This window comes from Mauremys mutica, chromosome 2 (genome assembly GCF_020497125.1).
Source record: "Mauremys mutica isolate MM-2020 ecotype Southern chromosome 2, ASM2049712v1, whole genome shotgun sequence".
NCBI lineage: Eukaryota > Metazoa > Chordata > Testudines > Geoemydidae > Mauremys > Mauremys mutica.
Window position 1 is genome coordinate 253,780,869 of NC_059073.1, and position 19,780 is coordinate 253,800,648.

Consider the following 19,780-nt stretch of genomic DNA (forward strand, 5'->3'; position numbering starts at 1 on the left):
TGTCTGTCATTTAAAATATATAAATCTTCTGTTATTGAATCTGCAACTAGGCAGACTAGATCTGTAACCTTTCTGCCAGGCAAAGCCAGCAGCGACCAGGGTTGGGTGCAATATCTAGGGGGTTCCTTTCTATCAATACAACACAGAACCGGCTCAACCCCCACCCAGTAACCTGGGAAAATTACACACCACCCCTGGGCACTTCTGAAAGGCAATACTTCCGCACTCGCAAGCACAGAGTCTGAGTACAGAAAAGAGACTTTTATTAAAAGGAGGGAAGTAACTTGGCATTAATTTGGGATAACACCACAAATAGGGTTCATAAACATAAGCCATGAGCAAAAGACCCACCCCCAAGTAAGTTGGGCAGTGTCCTTTTCCCCTCAGGTTCTTAAGTCCAGCAACCCAAAAGTCCCTTTAGCGTGCCTGCCCCTTCTCTGCACCCCACTCACAGTTGCTGTCCTTGGTCAATGCAGACCCAGAGTTCACCTCCCACCCTGGGTAGCGGCAAGGAGGCACCTTACTTGCTCCACCACTCGCTGCGCCTCTCTGCCAGCCACCCTACTGGCCACTCGCTGCACCTCTCCGCCAGCCGCTCACTACACCTCTCCGCCTCACCAGCCACTTGTTTGTAAGCCAACTGTCAGTCACCTTCTGTTGCCACTTGCCTCTCTCTGCTGTGACCTCTGCATATCAGACTCAATGATTTTCAGCTCTTTGTAGGCTGGGCAGAAACACTGCCCCATCTCAAGTGATTTCAGTTCTCAGTGATTTTCAGGTCTGGCCAGAAACACAGTCCCACACAACTGATTTTTAGAACAAAGAGGCTCCTAATGAACCCTATTTAGCTTTATTCTTTAAACAGTAGGGAGGAACAGGCCAAAGCAGTCCAGGGACTCATAGGGAGAGTCCACACACCTCCTGGCTGTCCCCGCCCCTCTTACTTTCACAGGGCTCTGACATTCGAGCCTCTGGCTTAATGAGGTCCTTTCAGCTGAAGGTGACCCCCCCTCATTTGGGACAGGCTAAGCACAGACCTGCTTTCCTATATTCCTACAATAATTACAAGATTTTGGTAACAGCGTTTCATTATCCCTGCATTCAGTACTAAAGTGATTTGTACCCAACACCAGCCAAAATTGATTTACTTTGACACCACTCTATGTGCTGAATATCTAAGCAGAGCAGGAGCAAACTGTATTTACATAAACACACCCAAAGTCTTGCCCTCTCCCATCTAGCTGTCAGGGGAGAATTCATTCAGACCCTGCTTACATATCAATTAATAAAATGCCCCACATTCAACGCAACAGGATGTAAAGTCAAAACACAAGGATAAGTTCTCTTCTTGATGGGGAATAATCATAGAAACATAGGACAGGAACGGACCTCAGGAGGTCCTCTAGTCCAGTGGTTCTCAAGCAGGGGTACACGTACTCCTGGGGGTATGCAGAGGCCTTCCAGGGAGTGCATGAAGTCATCCAGATATTTGACTAGTTTTACAACAGGCTACATAAAAAGCACTAGCAAAGTACAAACAAAGTACAAACAAAAATTTCATACAGACAAGGACTTGTTTATACTGCTCTATATGCTATACACCTAAAAGTAAGTACAATATTTATATTCCAATTGATTTATTTTATAATTATATGGTAAAAATGAGAAAGTAAGCAATTTTTCAGTAATAGTGTGCTGTGACACTTTTCTATTTTTAGATCTGATTTTGTAAGCAAGTAGTTTTTAAGTGAAGTGTAATTTGAGGGTATGCAAAACAAATCAGACTCCTGAAAGGGGTACAGTAATCTGGAAAGACTGAGAGCCACTGATCTAGTCCAGTCCCCTGCACTCATTGCAGGACTAAGTATTATCTTGACCATCCCTGACAGGTTTTTATCTAACGTTCTTAAAAATCTGCAATGCTGGAGATTCCACAGTCTCCCTAGACAATTTATTCCAGTGCTTAACGGCCCTGACAGTTAGGATGTTTTTCCTAATGTCCAACCTAAATTGCCTTTGCTGCAATTTAAACCCATTGCTTCTTGTCCTATCCTCAGAGGTTAAGAACAATTTTTCTCCCTCCTTCTTAAATAAATAAAATAAATAAATAACAGTTTTCAAATACATAAAAGGTTACGTCCCCTCTCAGTCCTCTCTTCTCCTGACGAAACACAACAACTTTTTTTTCAATCTTCCCTCATAGGCCATGTTTTCTAGACCATTAATAATTTTTGCTGCTCTTCTCTAGACTTTCTCCAATTTGTTCACATCTTTCCTGAAATGTGGCACCAAGAACTGGACACAATACTCCAGGTGAAGTTTAATCATCGCGGAGTAGAATGGAAGAATTATTTCTTGTGTCTTGCTTACCACACTCCTCTTAATACATCCCAGAATTACTTGATTTTTTTGCAGTGTTACATTGTTGACTCATATTTAGCTTGTGATCCACTATGACCCACAGATTCCTTTCCACAGTACTCCTTCCTAGCCAGTCATTTCCCATTTTGTATGTGTGCAACTGATTGTTCCTTCTTAAGTGGAGTACTTTAGATTTGTCCTTATTGAATTTCATCTTATTTACTTCAGAGCATTTCTCCAGTTTGTCCAGATCATTTTGAATTTTAATCCTATCCTCCAAAGCACTTGCAATCCCTCCCAGCTTGGTATCATCCATAAACTTTATAAGTGTACTCTCTATGCCATTATCTAAATCATTGATGAAGATATTGAACAGAACTGGACTCTCAATTGGTCCCTGCCGTACCTCACTTGATATGCCCTTCCAGCTTGACTGTGAACTACTCTCTGGGAACGGTTTTCCAACCAGTTATCCACCCACTTTATAGCAGCTCCATCTAAGTTGTATTTCCCTAATTTGTTTATGAGAAGGTCATACAACACAGTATTAAAAGCATTACTAAAGTCAAGATACACTACATCTAACGCTTCCCTCCATCTATAAGGCTTGTTACCCTGTCAAAGAAAGTTATTAGGTTGGTTTGATATGATTTGTTCTTGACAAAACCATGCTGACTGTTACTTATCACTAAGGCTAAGATTTTGTCTTGGATACTTGTAGTAAAAGTCAAACTGGTTATGGGCAATAAAATAAATCCAAGGAAGCCCGTGACCTGTCCCTGACTTTTACTAAAAACATCCATGATAAAATGAGAAGGGACTGGACAGTTGCAGGGTGGCTGGGAGCTCCGGGGCCCCCACCACCCAGGGGAGCTCAGAGCTTCATGGTCCCCCTGCCCCCACATTCAGGGGTCTTCAGGGGTCCCCAACTCCCCTGCATTGGCCAGGGGGCTGTGGGGATGCCCCTGACCCCACGCGGTGGCCAGGGAACTGCAGAGCTCCCCAACTCCCTGGCAGCCAGGGAACTGCCAGGGTCCCCTGCCCTTCCATGGTGGCCACGGAGCTGCAAGGTGGATAAAAAAATCAATGATTTTTTTAAAAATGGACTCACTATGTTAAACATCCAATCGCTACTAACCTTTTTGGTGAAAACCAAAACAAAATTTTTTAGCACTTCTGCCTTTTCCACATTTTCTGTTATTGTTTTTCCCCCCTCATTGAGTAACAGGCTTAGTCCGTCCTTGGTCTTCCTCTTGCTTCTCATGTATTTGTAGAATTGTTTTTGTAGAGAAAGGAAAGCAGTAGATCTAATCCACCTAGATTTCAGTAAGGCATTTGATACAGTTCCACATGAAAAATTATTAGTTAAATTGAAGAAGATGGGGATTAATATGAGAATTCAAAAGGTGGATAAGGAACTGGTTAAAGGAAAGACTACAACAGGCATACTGAAAGGTGACCTGTTGAGCTGGAGGGAGTTTACAAGTGGAGTTCTTCAGGGATCTTATTTAACATTTTTATTACGGACTTTGGCACAAAAAGTGTGCGTGCACTAATAACATTTGCCGATGACACAAAGTTGGGAGGTATAACCAATACGGAGGAGGACCAGAATATCATACAAGAACATCTGGATGACCTTGTAAACTGGAATAATAGAAATGGGATTAAATTTAATAGTGGAAAGTCATGCGTTTAAGGACTAACAACAAGAATTTTTGCTATAAGCTGCAGATTTATCAGTTGGAAGCAACAAAGGAAGAGAAAGATCTGGGTGTATTAGTTGATCACAGGAGGTTTATGAGCCATCAATGTGATGCAGCCATGAAAAAGGCTAGTGCGGTCCTAGGATGCATCAGGCAAGGTGTGATGTTATGAGTGTAATATAATATTTCACTGAAAGGTGAGACAGGGCCAGAAAAAGAGTTAACTCACAGACTGACCTGACCCATGGCTGAACTTTAAAGACTTGTTAGGAAGATATGTAAATGAATAGAGCTTTGAAATGTAAGCCTGCATTGTTAGAGATAGAAGGGTAGATGTTTGCTCAGGTCTTGTGATGTAAGCAAACAAGTCTTGTCTATTGCTATAGCTAGCTTTGATTCAAAGATCAGAAAAGGAATATTAACATTTATGATGACACTTGAGTGAAATAGTATTATTGTCTATACGTCTCTTTGAAGGTTGTGATAAACTGTATATGAACTGTTTTAACAGATAAATTACACTATGCTAATTGCCAGGATGTTTGGGAGACAGAAGATTAAGCTTATTCTCTCAGGCCAAGAGGCTGCTGGAAAATGTATAAAAACCCTGGGACACCCTCCTGTTTTATCTCAGATTTGCTTTGGGTTTCAAGAAGGGGAAACCCTAAGCCATAGGAATTGAGATCCCCAGTCACTGACTGGAGTCACCCTGAATATGGACATTGGACTATAACCTATAGACTATTTCTAAAAGAACTTCTGGCAACTACAAACTCACCATCTCTGCTATGTATCTGGACCTCAAGAAATTGAACTTGAGTATGTATGTATATTGATCTTTCAACCAACTCTCTTTTCTTGATTAATAAATTTTAGTTTAGTTAAGAATTGGCTATAAGCATGTATTTTGGGTAAGATCTAAGTTATTATTTGACCTGGGTGTGTGGCTGATCCTTTGGGATTGGGAGAACCTTTTCTTTTATATGATATAAGATTTTCAGAATTTATCATCATATGTTTGACATGTGTGTCTGGATGGAGGCCTGAGGCTGGGTACTTTAAGGCAACTGCGTTATTTGAACTTCTGAGTAACCAGTGAGGTAATATAGAAGCTGCTTTGTTCTGGCTTGGTAAAGCTAAGTATTGGAATATCCACCAGCTTTTGGGGTTTGTCTGCTCTGTTCTGTTTGCAGTTCACCCTAAGTGAGTGACCTCAGCTGGCTCTCACGGGCACCATCGTCACACAGGGTATTTCCAGTAGAGACAGAGAAGTGTTAGTACCATTATATAAGGCATAGCTGAGACCTCATCTGGAATACTGTGTGGTCTCTCATGTTTAAGAAAGATGAATTTGAATCCTAGAAGGGCTATGAGGATGACCCAATGAATAGAAAACCTACCTTATGAGAGGAGACTCAAAGAGTTTGGCTTGTTTAGCCTAACCAAAAGAAGGCTGGGGGAGATGAATGCTCTCTATAAACACATCAGAGGGATAAATACCAGGGAGGGAGAAGAGTTATATAAAAGTTAAGCACCAATGTGGACACAAGAACAAGTGGATATAAACTGGCCATCAAGACGTTTAGGCTCAAAATTAGGTGAAGGTTTCTAACCATCAGAGAAGTGAAGTTCTGGAACAGCCTCCCAAGAGAATAGTGGGGGCAAAAAACCTAACTGGCTTCAAGACTGCAGTTAATAACTTTATGCGGCGGCGGGTATGATGGGACTGTCCACAATGGCATGTCACCCATAAGCGACTGCCAGTAGTAAAAATCCCCAACAGCTGGAGATGGGACATTATATGGGGAGGGTTCTGAGTTACTATAGAGAATTCTTTCCCAGGTATCTGCCTGGTAGGTCTTACTCACATGCTCAGGATCTAACTGACTGCCACATTTGGGGTTGGGAAGCAATTTTTCTCCGGGTTAGATTGGCAGAGACCCTGGGTTGTTTTCACCTTCCTCTGCAGCATGGGGCACGGGTCACTTGCAGGTTTAAACTAGTGTAAATGATGAATTCTCTGTAACTTGAAGTCTTTAAATCATGATTTGAGGACTTCAGTAACTCAGCCAGAAGTTAGGGGTCTATTTCAGAAGTGGGTGGGTGAGGTCCTGTGGCCTGAAATGTGCAAGAGGTCAGACTAGAGGATCACAATGGTCCCTTTTGACCTTAAAGTTTGATTCTAACTATGGCACCTGGCTTGGGCTTATTTAATAAACTATATTGTATCACTATTTCTCAAATACAATACTCCCGTGATTTTTCCCCCATCCAAGTTAAACATAAGTAGCATATACAGTGTAAATAGTGTACAGTAACTCCTCACTTAACGTTGTAGTTATGTTCCTGAAAAATGTGACTTTAAGCAAAACGATGTTAAGCTAATCCAATTTCCCCATAAGAATTAATGTAAATGGGGGGCGGTTAGGTTCCAGGGAAATTTTTTTCATCAGATTTTTTTTATTTTTATATAAACACACATATATATATATATATACATATACACACAGTATACGTTTTAAACAAAATTTAATACTGTCCACAGCTATGATGATTGTGAAGCTTGGTTGAGGTGGTACTTTAACCCCAGCCAAATGTGCTCTGAGACACTCAAAAGGCAGATGTCTTTGATTATCCATTTTGAAAGGCCTTGCTTATAGATTGTAAATGTACTAGACTTAACCATAATCTAAAAATTCTACAAGCAGGATACATGTTGTATAACTAGGACAGTTTATCAAAATGTTAACTTCTGAGTGAGATATAATAGCCTTCTTGCTATTCTGTTTATGTACAATATCCTCACTTCTGGAAGAAAGAAATAAAAAATACCACCATGAAAATGGCTGATTGAAATGGAAGCTGAAAGACAACTTGTGAAGGAAGAGGGAATTTGTATATACCGTCACCTTGTTATGGCAATCTATATATAAACTGGTCTATAGGAAGCACTTACAAATTCTGTCATTCATGAGGCAGCCAACACAATAAAGAAAAACCACCTTAAAATAGCAATTGAATCTACATTTACACATTGAGAAAGCCACATTAAGAAAAATCAAGGCAAGTACTTACCATACTAAATAAAAATATAAGAAACTGAGGAAAGACCAGCAGTCAGTACAAGGGATTTAAAATGGACATTGCTGTGATGGGTTGGGTCAGAGAAACCCCCTTAAGACTGTCACTAGATGTGCTGGGATACCGCTGAGAACAAACTCCCTGCCAGAAGAGGCTTTCTTCCACTCCTGTCTTGCTGAGTTAGACACTACAGTCAGCTTCAGTACAGACCCAGGAGGTTGGGCCAGTACTGAAGATCACTGAAACTGATATCCACTCAGCTCAGGAGCTTCTTAGTTAACAGACATTCCCAGCACCCAGCATTCAGTCTTTCTGGGAGCCTAAATTCCAAATAAATCCATTTTACTCTGTATAAAGCTTATACAGGGTAAACTCAAATTATCCGCCCTTTATAACACTGATAGAGAGATATGCACAGCTGTTTGCTCCCCCAGGCATTACTTACTTACTCTGGATCAATTAATAACCAAAAAAGTGATTTTATTAAGTATAAAAAGTAGGATTTAAGTTGTTCCAAGTAATAACAGACAGAACAAAGTAAGTTACCAAGCAAAATAAAGCAAAATGTGCAAGTCTAAGCCTAATACATTAAGAAACTGCATACAGGTAAATCTCACCCTTAGAGATGTTCCAATAAGTTTCTTTCATAGACTGGACTCCTTCCTAGTCTGGTTCCAGCAATCACTCACACCCCTGTAGTTACTGTCCTTTGTTCCAGTTTCTTTCAGGTATCTCTTGGGGGTGGAGAGGCCATTTCTTAAGCCAGCTGAAGACAAAATGGAGGGGTTTCCAAGGCCTTTTATATTCTCTCTTGTGGGCGGAAACCTCTTTGTTCTCCTGTGCAAAAATCATAGCAACAAGATGGAGTTTGTAGCCACCTGGGCAAGTCACATGTCCATGAATGATTCAGCTTTTTGCAGGCCGACGCCATTGTTTACATGTTAGTTTGAACATTCCCAGGAAAGCTCAGATGTGGATTGGCGTTTCCCAAAGTCATTGTGAGTTAAGTGTTTCTGGATTGGGCATTTAGGATTATTCTCATTTTCTCAAGAAGCTGACCAAATGCTTCACTGAAGCTACTTAGAGTCAAACACATTGAGATACAAGACATAGCCAATATTCATAACTTCAAATACAAAAATGATATACACATACAGACAGTACAGTCATAACCAGCAAACTACAACCTTTCCATAGACACCCCACTTGACCTCTGCTGTACAAGACCTGGTGCAACCATAGGACCTGGTTGCAACTATGATCGATATGGTCACAGTTCATGTCAATAACGTCACAATTGCCAACCTGAAAAGAATGCGTCTGAAAAAAAGGAAAATGTTCCTAATGTAAATTGAGTTTACAGAACCTGTCTCTCTAAAGGGATTTAGAGAAAAGAGGATTAGTATTCTGAATTTTGCCATAATAGGAAATGAATTTAGCAGCAAGATCAAATACTGGACTGTATCTCCCAATTTCTATGGAGTGAGGAAATAAAGTAATTAAATAGTTAGCTAGGCAAACTGAGTTTATTATACTGAAACTGTTTGAGGACTGAATTCCCTTTGAGAATCGTGCAAGAAGAATCCCCCCAAAATAGATAGTAATAAGTGCTATATCTATATCTTTAAAAAAAAAGATGCTTTACCTAGTGCTCCAGAGAATTTGGCATTCCTAGAAAGATAAGATTACAAAGGCCATGGCAATCCAGACTTAACAGTGATGTGGGGCTGAAAGAATATGGTACAAGAATTAAACAGGGCCTTGAATCAGTACCAGAATAACCATATATATTTTTTGACAACGGCTGAGTTACCAATCTTTTAGACAAGATTAAGACAGATGTCTCCCCCAAAGGTACAGAAAAAACAAAGAAAACACTGAGCCAAAACAAGTTATTGCTAGAATAAGTTGCAAAATAAAAAGCTCTTGATAATGGACATTCAGAATCCTTTGTATTTTGCTGCACGATCAAGAATAATACTCTAGGGTTATAATATTTTGGTTTTGTTGTCCTCACAGAGAGATGTTCATAACAGAGTAGTGTTTATGGTTCCTTTTCTAATTCCCTGCTCATTCCTAATACACTGAACAGAGGTATGATGGTTTTACTGCCTTTTCCTTCAACAGAATGAAACACATTTTAGGGAAGGAGAAGATGAACTTTTAGTGTCCTTAATGGAATCCTGCCCTCTTTATTAATAATTGAGCCGTTAGCAACTTCTAGGTTATAGTGCAGCTGGATTCAGTTATTTTTTATCTAGGACTTCTTGTATTTTTATGCTTTTCCTATTTTGATTAAAATGTGTTGTATCAAAAAATAAAGGGTCAAATTATACCCTTCACTTGTATATACAGGGCAGTGGACCTGGTGGACACAATTAGGAATGCCATCCGTGCTGCATCATTACCTTCAATCTCATAAAAGACCACAGCAGAGGATCAGGATCCATCCATAAAAAAGGAAGTAAAACAAAAATCTGCATACTGCAGACAGATAATTATGAATCATGCACACAGAGGGAAGTGAGGAATGGGATTACTACAATGTTATTTTTAATAATTATAGTGCTAGGAATCTGTATTTCCAGCTACTCACTGTTCACAGATTCTTCTACAAACAGGAATTAACACTTTAAAACAAGTGCCATTCTTTCAGGCCTGGATCCTCCAGGTGTTCTTGATAGGTGGTAAAATCAAATGGGGAGGTGGAGAGTCAGTCATTGGAGGAGATTTTTAGTTCCTCCTTCTAGGAAGATAAGGTTTCAGCTTCTTTTCAAAAGGCATTATTTATCTTTCTTCAAGAAATTCTTGACTCTGCAAATATCACCTTTATCAACTGGTCTCTAACCTTCCTTTTTGATAAGACTGAAAAAGCAAGACAGACAACAGTGTATTGCCAGAGAATGACAAAGCTTAAGCATTCGTACACGTTTATTAGATCCATCAGCATCTGTTGGAACATTTGACCACAAGGTATTGCCAGTGCTTCTGCAGACTATAGCTAGGATATATGGAGCACCTCAGATGCTTTGTTTGTGTTTTCTTTTGGAGAGAAACAAGAGAACAACACTGGGTAAATGGTGAGAGTGCTCATGCAGACATTTAAAGGATTCCAGTTCATCATCCCTTCTATCCAATGCGCACATAAGCTTCCTGAGGAGACAGGCAGGCATTATAGACTGAAGCATGTAGATGATGTGCATATGTAGATGAATTTCTCATCTCCTTTTCACAGGATCTGGATAACTGCTTGGCTTTTCCAGTGTCTAACAAATTGTTGCTGGGATAAGACCTAGCTTGCTGAAGCCCAATCAGGATAAAATGGGGGGTTGATGATGATGCATCGAGAAAGCAACTGTAGGAAATAAAAATTATATACATTCCTTCAACAAAATAAGCCCTCTTATTTTTTGGTAATCTAAATTAGATCTTGTCTCTTGCTGGATCCATAGCTGTTACCAGATATCCAGTCAGCAGCAGTCAGCAGTGCTGGTGAGAAAGCTGTAATCTTTTCTTTCAGATGCAAACCTACCCATGGAGCCATGCTTTTCCCACCTCTGTAGTGGATTACTGCAATTTACACTAATCAACAAGTGAAGACCACTTGGAAATGCCAGTTAATATAAAATATATCTGTGAGCTTTCATTAGCTGTGCTTCTCACAGGGAATAATATTAAGTCTGTTCTTTGTGATCTACACAGGCTTGCATTTGTTTCTGGAAATAGTTCATGCTACTTATTTTGATGTATAATATTTCTACATGGTTTGGGTCCCAGCTACCTTAGACTACCCATCTCTGTGTGTGATACTATGGCAGTTCAGACCAACTGAGCTGTTCAAGCTTACTAGCCTCCAGGTTAAAGAAGAGCTGAGGACAGGATGATTTTAATAGAAATCAACTGTGGTGGTATTCAAGGCAGGGCCCTTAACTTTGGGATATGCTGCCTTTTAGCACAAAAAACACCAAGTTTGCTAACCTTTGGGGCATGCTGTCATGCTTAGTTTTTCCTACTATGTTTTTGATCAATTGTTTTGTGGGAGAGGTGGATGTTCTACTTATCTAGTTTACAATATTCTTAATGTAGTAAAGTTTTTTATATATATATGCTTACAGCCTAGGACAGTCACATTTTATACATATTAGATACTGAAAAAAATCTGCAAGGATTTAGGGAACAATTGAAGAAACCCAGACATAGGATATTCATTAGATTAATTAACAGTTCATTGATCATTTCTGCATTCTGTGCATGGTACTGAGATTTTATATATTTTAATAGTGAAAGATGGAGGTTCCCAACTAAATATTTTAAGCCAACCATTCACTGAGAGAAGCAAAATACAACAAAAATATCCAAATGATACTTTATTGCTTTAAAAAGGGTATTATTTTGAAGTGTAGATTCTTTATAACATTAATAACAATTAAATAAAACCCTAGTGTGATGCACTGTATCCAATGTGACATCCTGTACTACATGCATCCGGCGAAGTGGGTATTCACCCATGAAAGCTCTTGCTCCAAAACGTCTGTTAGTCTATAAGGTGCCACAGGATTCTCTGCTGCTGTTACAGATCCAGACTAACACGGCTACCCCTCTGATACCTGTACTCCATGTTCACCACTTTCATATGGCTATGAGATATTTTGTACAAAGTATGCTCTGTGAGATATCATTTGAAAACTCACAGTCTGCTGAACGTTATTGTCCTGTTAAAATGTGTGTAACAACATTGCATGTAAAAGCTATGAGATTTTACTATATGATTGTTACTGAAATATGTTGTAATTCTGGGGAACACCCACAGAATAGCTCTTCATAGAAAAACAAAGAACTGACCACAGGTGTTATAAAACTATTAACTGATAAAACAACCATTCACCAGCAGGAGAGACAGTAAGACACTTGAGGATATTATGAACATTAATATTTTTAAACTGCAATGAGTTATGCCAGATATGCCATGTAAGATAGCTGCAAAAATGTTATAATTTGCTAAATATGATAATCGCATTTCTGTGTTTGTATCACCTTTGTATTAATATGTATGCCTGTATTACAAAACTTGTGCTATGCTTCTAGGTGACACTCCCAGACAGTTTGGCATCAGCACTGCCTGCTTGATGGCCCATTATGGGCCATCAGCTACACAACTGACCCATTGAGAGAAGGCAAGGGATACACCTTATGACTCAGCAAGGCATACAGGGGCATGCCTATGAACAGAAAAATCTTCCAAGCCATGTGCTGGGCAGCTTCTGTTTGAAACAAAGGAAGCACAAACTGCATGGCAGAAGACTATAAAAGACAACTGCATCTTCTCCATCTTGTCTTCAATCCTGCTTCTTACCTCTGGAAGAACTTTGCTACAAACTGAAGCTCTGAACAAAGGACTGAATGACCCATCCAAGCTGTGGATTTATTCCAGAGGGACTTTGAAGCCAGCAAACTCACCAATACTGCTAGGAACCTGATGGACTTTTAAGTCTTTGTACGTTTTAAGTCTTTGACTGTTTTACATCTCTCTTCTTGTTCTTTCTTTTTTCTTTATAATAAACCTTTAGTTTTAGATACTAAAGGATTGGCTGGTAGTGTGGTATTTTGAGTAAGATCCAAACCTATACTGACCTGGTAACATGGCTAACCCTTTGGGGTCAGAAGAACATTTTGTATATGTGAGCAGAGTTGTTTAAATAACTTCTCACTGTACTGAACCTAGGTGCTGATTGGGAGCCAGAGGACTGGAATGCAATAAAGGGAGCTGTGTGATTTCTTCTTTTGCTTCTTGATAACCAGTGTGGGAGATCAGAAGCACAGTTGGTGACTGGTTGGAGAGTTTAACTTCAATGTTACCCTCCAGTCTTGGCAGTATCTGCTCTCCCTTCTGAAGCCTGCCCTGACCTTGGCATTTCCAGTGAGGGCTGCCCCAGGCACCATTGGTCACACAGGGGACTGTTTTGTCTACACCCCAGCCGGGGGTAATCCTCAAAGTAGGGGAAAGGGTATAGGAATGGAGAACTCACAACCCACAAATTACCTCTTTCCCCCATCTCTGCTCACAGCAGCTACAACACTTGAAAGAAAAAAGGAAGCTATTAGAATTAGGGGAAGGGGTCTTCGCTGGAAGGCTTTCCCACTAGTACAGACTGCTGTAAGCTTTTGAGTAAGAAGAAAAAAATTTGTTGTTGGTGTTTTCGAGATCACTTAGCTTGGTAAAATTTAGAGATTAGCTTGCGTTTTTAACTTAGTTCTTTTGTAACCAATCCTGACTAATATGCCTTATCGCTTATAATCACTGAAACTCTCTCTCTCTCTCTCTTTAATAAACTGTTTTATCTAAAAAAGTGTGTTTGATTGATGTGTTTGGGAAATTTCTACTCAGGTCAACGGGGCTGGTGCATACTCATTACCCTTTGTTGGAATGATGGACTAATTATGAGCTTGTACCATCCAGTGGGTTACTGAACAGTACAAGACACACATTTCGGGGAGGGTGGCAGCGGGTGGGAGGGGTAAGGTTGAGACTGAAGGATATGCAGGTGTCACCCTGTATCTATTCATGGCTGGCTGGGCATAGCATCCATGTATTTATCTGGGAGTTACGTTACATGCTGTTCACTAGCAAAGGAGAGTAAAAGGTATCCAGGCTGGAGAGCTAAGGGACACAACAGTTCAGGTTACACCCTGGGGAATGTCACACCCAGAAAAAATATAGCAGTTGCTATCTGGAAAGAGAAACAGAATACATAATAAACAGGAGCTGGCATATTAAGCTGACTCAAGAAGAGGCCCTTCGTAAGTCCACTGTGGAGTGCACTGTTCTTAAAATATACAACCTTCACCTCTCATAGCACTACATCTTTATCTTTTACAGCTGATCCTTTTGTATCCTCCATGTACAAATTTCAGATTTATCACACACTTACAAAAATGCCTTTATTCAAGAATATTTTTAAAAGGTAAGGAAATGGAAAGCCAAATGTTTCAAACTGGAGCACATAACTGTCTAAACGATGAAGATCAAAGGCAACCTAAAATGTATTTAGCCTTATTTTCAGCTGTAATAAAATGGTAATAAATTAAAGCAGTGAAATTCACTACTTCAGCAAAAACATTAGCAGAGCAGAACAGTTTCATTAAAAAGAAAACAGACTATTTTTATAATATAGTAGCACTTTCCATTAATATAGCAAAGGGTCTTAAATCAGTGATCTGAAGGTGCTTTACAAACATTAATGTGTTCTGCCTCAACACCTATATGAATTAGGGAAGTATTAGCATCCCAAGCTTATTTAAGGCTCTTAGTACAAGAAACTGCAGCACACATTTCACTACTTTAATATGCTAATAGTGAGGCTGGGGGGAGATGAGGAAGGACATAAAACTAAGATACCTGTCTGTACTTGGAGTTCTATAAACACAGGTTCAGCCATTTCATAATGTTAATAGCAACTGACCAAATTAATGCTTTAATGCAGGCAAACGAAAGTAACAAGACCATTTAGGTTCCCTACCAACTCAGTTTCTGTTTACGTATGAAGCAAAGATCAAGGGTGGGCAAATATGGAGGAAATATGTTTAGAGAATGCCAGTTGCTGCTAGTTTTCACCTTCATGTTCCTCCTCCAAGTCATTTTCTCTGCCTTTCCTCTAACTCTTTGGGTTGAGTAAGTAACTGAATTTGCAAACTCATTTTTAGGAGAGTAAATCTGATAGATTTGCTGCAGTCACAACATTAATTTGTGTAAAATTGTACATGGATCTCTAAGTAGCTGCCTTACATTTATGAAAGGAGACTTAGCCCATAGCCCCAACAATGGCATCGCAAATGGCCATGTAAGGTGGGTTTTTTGGTCTTTAAAAGCACCACATAATCGTACTCCAGCATCTAAACTAGCCAACACTCCAAGAGAAAAAAAAATGAAGGTTGAGTTTTTCAAAACAGTGCCGAATTTAGTCACACATCTTCCCTTTATACTGAGCACCCATAACTCCAGTGGAAATCAGTGGGAATGACAGATGTTTAGTACCTTCAAATATCAAACTAGACCAAAGTTGGCACCATCACAAATCAGTAGCCACTTTTGAAAGTTTTGCTCTAGGATATGAAAGACCAGTTATTAGCCACAACTGCTAAACTGTGGGTCAGTAATAGAATTTTAGTACAGGCAGTTCTCGCACAGCTTGCAGCCAGACTTTCTCCTAATCAGAGAAAATAAAGGGGGGAAAAACACCTCTAGGAGCCTTGAAATCATCACAAATGAAATACAAAACTATTCTGTGAAACTCAGCAGGAATGCACAAGTTCCATGATCTAATAGAAGGTGGAAGAAAAACATTTTTTTATTAATTAGACATCTTTAAATGCATACAGAGTGAGATTCAGGGCTGCACCTCTAAGAGGCACAGCCCAGGAGAAGCCTAAGGTGCCTTTAAGCCACCCCTGAAATCTCCCAGATCCTAGGCTACTCCAGGGGCTAAGGTGGACACTGGTTTAACTTATGACTCAGCTGGGGATGCTGCCCAGAATCTCCACAGTGCTATGTGCTGTTGCCCTGCCCATCACCCAGCTATATCCCAGCATACCCCTATGTTAGAGCTCACAAAATGTCTCAGAAGAGATCCTGAGGCTGTTGTCCTTATTTCCTTTCCCTGGGGGAATTCTCCCATCGTTGGAGGCAGGTTATCAGACTCAGAGAAGGATGATTCAGTGATTAGGGCACTAGACTGGGATTTGGAGACCCAGGTTTAGTTTTTGCTCCACAACAGACTTCCCGTGTGACCTTAGTAAGTCATTTGTTCTCTCTGTGTCTCATTTCCACATCTCTAAAATGGGGATGATAGTACTTCTGTACTTCACAGGGATGATGTGAGGATAAATACATTAAAAATTGTGAGGCTCTCAGATGCTATAGTAACGGGGGCCACATAAGTACTTAAGATAGATAAATTAAAGCCCCTTTATGTTGCTCCAGCCCTTTTATCTGACATAAAAGCATGGGTGAGAAGCCCATGGCATGTCAAATAATGAAGCCCTCAGTTCTAGCAGAGCTGCTTCTAGTGTTTCAGAGCACCATACAAACAGAATAGAACAGTAAAGCAGGAGTCTCTGGAGGTGTATTTGTGAAGGAGAAATATCTTTTTCCCCAATAAATGAAAATTTTACTACATCCAAAATAATGTTTTGCCTCCCACAAAATGCTTTGCATTACAGAATTTAAACCTAATAGTGATAAAATGCAGTATAGCAATTTTAATTAGAAAAATGTATGATGAAATAGGAATAACTGTTTTCAGTTAAGCTGTCTTAGATCTTTAAGTAGTTGCTTTTTAAAATTTCTTACAATTTTAGAATTCTATACTATTGCAGGGCAGCTGTCTTTGAATATAAAATTTGTCAGCTGATGAAAAATAATTCCACATTTATAAAAAGGAGAACTACTTCAATTTCTTCAAGATTAAGTCTTACTTGTTTTCATGGGACCAGAAATTCATATAAATCATACAGGAAACCAGAGAGATATTGTTACTACTCTAGCAAAGTTTCTCCGTCAGTGTCTAACTTACAGCTGGTCCTGAAGCTCTACAATTATGTACTCCAGCTGTTCCTTCTCCATTTTATGGGCTAGATCCATATCTTCAATCCTCTGTAGCAGTAGTTTGTTTTGTGAGACAGATTCAGCCAGCTGGGTTTCTCTAAGGCGTACTAGCTCTTCAAGATAACCCTGAAAATGCAGAAATAAACAAAAACCTTTAGAGAATAAGAAATGGTTACTCACTGTATGCAGTAACTGTGGTTCTTTGACATGTGTGTCCATATGGGTGCTCCACTCCAGGTGCACTGGCATCCCCTGCACCTTTGATCGGAGATTTCGAATAGCAGTATCTATTAAGCCCATGCATGTGTATTACACAATTTCGTGCTCCCTGCCATTGTTATATAGCACTGCACGAATGAACCAACCTCAGTTCCTTCTGTACTGCAAAGCTCCACAGCAGAGAATGCCAAAGGAAAGGGGAAGGAAGACAGTTAATGAGGCATCTAAAGGAGGACAAATCTCAAAGAGCCAGTTACTGCACACAGTGAGTAACCTGCACAGAGTGAGTAACCATTTCTTTTTCTTGAAGTAGTGTCCCTATGGGTGCTCAAGTCTAGATAACTAACTAGCAGTTTCCTCTAAGGAGGAGGGGGCTTCAACATTGACTCCAATATTGAAGAAAATATAGTTGAGCCAAACACAGCATTGGAAGCAGTCATGTGCAGCGTTCCCTCTAATTTTTCTCACCCACGTGGAATGAATTTTGTTATGTGCACCAATATGGAGGTGATGTGTGACACATCACCTTCATATTGGTACACATAACAAAATTCATGTGGTGGGGGTGGGGCTGAGGAGTTCGGAGTGTGGGATGGTGCTCAGGGCTGGGTCAGAGGGTTGGGGTACAGGGGGTGAGGGCTCCGGCTGGGGGTGCAGGCTCTGGGGTGAGGCCAGGGATGAGGGGCTCAGGGCTGGGGCTGGGGCAGAGGATTGGGTGCAGGGGGTGAGGGCTCCAGCTGGGGGTGCAGGCTCTGAGGGGAGACCAGGGATGAGGGGTTTAGGGTGCAGGAGAGTACTCCAGGGCTATGACAGGGAGAGAGGACTCCCTCCCCAGCTCTCTCTCTCCCCACAGCAGCACCGGGGCTGGGGCGGGGCAGGGTGGAGAGGCACCTCTCCCCGCCCCAGCAGCTCTGGGACTGGAGATGCAGGATAGACACCACTCCCCCGGACCAGCAGGACCGGGCCAGGGGAGGGCCGCCCTGGCCACAGCTGGGTCTGGGCCAGGGCCATTCTGGCAGCCTGGGTACAGTTGGAACCGGGGGAGGAGCACCCTGGCCATGGCAGGTTGGAAGGAGGGACACCCCTTCTCCGTCTGCAGCAGGTCCTGGGTGGGTTCCCTGAGTGCCTGCACGGCGCTAAATAGGCAGCTAAGCAGCTTACAGGCAACTTAGGTCATGAGTTATTGCATAATACTCAGCAAACATATGTATAGAGGTCTAAGTCATGGCTCTACATATTTCAGTGATGGGAACATTATTGTGAAAGGCTGTAGTGGTTTAGAATGAGAGAGTGTGTGTTTGTTTGAGGGTGCTTGGATATTACAAGACTGGTAGCAAAAACTAATGTAGTCAGATAGCCAGTTGGAAAGTCTTTGTTTAGAGACCAGAGACCCTTTTGATCTGTCTGCAATCAAGACAAATAATTTGGCAGTCTTTCTGAAAGGTTTAGTCCTATCAAGATAGCAGTCCAGGGCTCCCCTGACATGAAGTATATAGCAGCACCTCTTTGCTTAGGTGACGTTTAGCGTGGAGGACCAGAAGATGAATGGGTTGGTTAATATAGAACTCGGAAGATATTTTTGGTAAAAGCTTGTGTAGGAGCAGGATTACACAGTCCTGCCAGTTGCTGTTTATAGTTACCAGTCCAGAGTCTGGATCGATCTAGTGCCCAGCTAGATTGGTCACAGAGGGGAGCCAGGCTCTGTCAGTCATGATTCGATGCTCCTGGAGTTGTGGCAAGATGAACTCTAAGTCCCATAGCTTGGCACCCTTTTCTTATAGTTTTTGTTGTTGTTGAAGTCTATGGATTTTGCTGTGTCAGTTTGTGACCGGTTACTTCTTAATTGGTGTTATCTTTTGATGTTAACATTCCAAAACACCTCTGAGACGGTTAGTGTGTCCTGGTTTTGATTTAAATCAATTGTCTTGTCTTTAGGGATGCCAGCCTCCACCTCAGGGTCATCAAACTGCCCTGCCTTAATTATGGGTGGGTGTTGATGGTTCTCTGGTGTCGTTAAGTTTTTTCACTCCTCCTTCCTTGATCATCTGGCTATAACAATGGTCTTCACACCTTATATTTTTCTGATACATACATTCCTCATTCACACAAACAGTCTTTTACAGAGACCTTTAAAGGTATACAAACAGCAGTGTTTTCTGTGGAGGTGTGCCACTACTACTGACATGACCCAAAAAGATCTTAAGGCAGATGATAGGCTGAAAGGGAGCACCCAATATTGAAAATGGTCCAGATTGACAGTAAAACATAGGAATCATTTATGAGATGGATGGCTCAATATACGGAAATGTGTGTCCTGAAGGTCGAGGGCTGAGAACCAATCCCCTAGGTCCAGTGACAGAATTATTGCTGCAAGTGTCACCATTTTTAATTTGTGTGTCTTCAAAAAAGGTGTTGAGCAGCCTTAAATCTAGGATGGGTCTCCAACCACTCTTCTTTTTTTGAAGCAGGAAATACCTGGAATAAAACCCCTTCCCTCTGTGCCACATGGGAACTGGTTATAGAGCTCCCAAGAGTAATTGAGAGCGTCTATTTCTTGTCATAGCAGATTCTTGTGAGAGGAGTGGTTGAAGATGGATGGGGAAGAAGGGGCTGACAGGTGGAAGACAAGTAAAGTGGATGGAATGCCCTGTAGAGATGATCTCCAAAACTCACTTGTCCATGCCCACTGGAAGCGGTAAAGGTGGCCACTGAAGGAAAGAAGGCAGATGAATCGATGCAGCTGGTAAGAATGGGAATGGTAACTCAGGATCTCAACCAACCTTCCAAAATTTGTGCTTGGAGATGGAAGTCT

General features: G+C 40.9%; 1 protein-coding gene across 4 annotated transcripts in view; it reads right to left on the reverse strand.

Moving 5' to 3' along the window:
• The window catches only part of RUNDC3B (RUN domain containing 3B), a 159,160-nt gene that overhangs the window by 40,265 nt on the left and 99,115 nt on the right, over positions 1 to 19,780 (reverse strand). For all 4 annotated transcript variants that reach the window (XM_045007000.1, XM_045006999.1, XM_045006998.1 and 1 more), the window contains exon 8: positions 16,718 to 16,875. In XM_045007000.1, the coding sequence (XP_044862935.1) occupies positions 16,718 to 16,875 (158 nt within the window). The remainder of the gene's footprint in view (positions 1 to 16,717; positions 16,876 to 19,780) is intronic.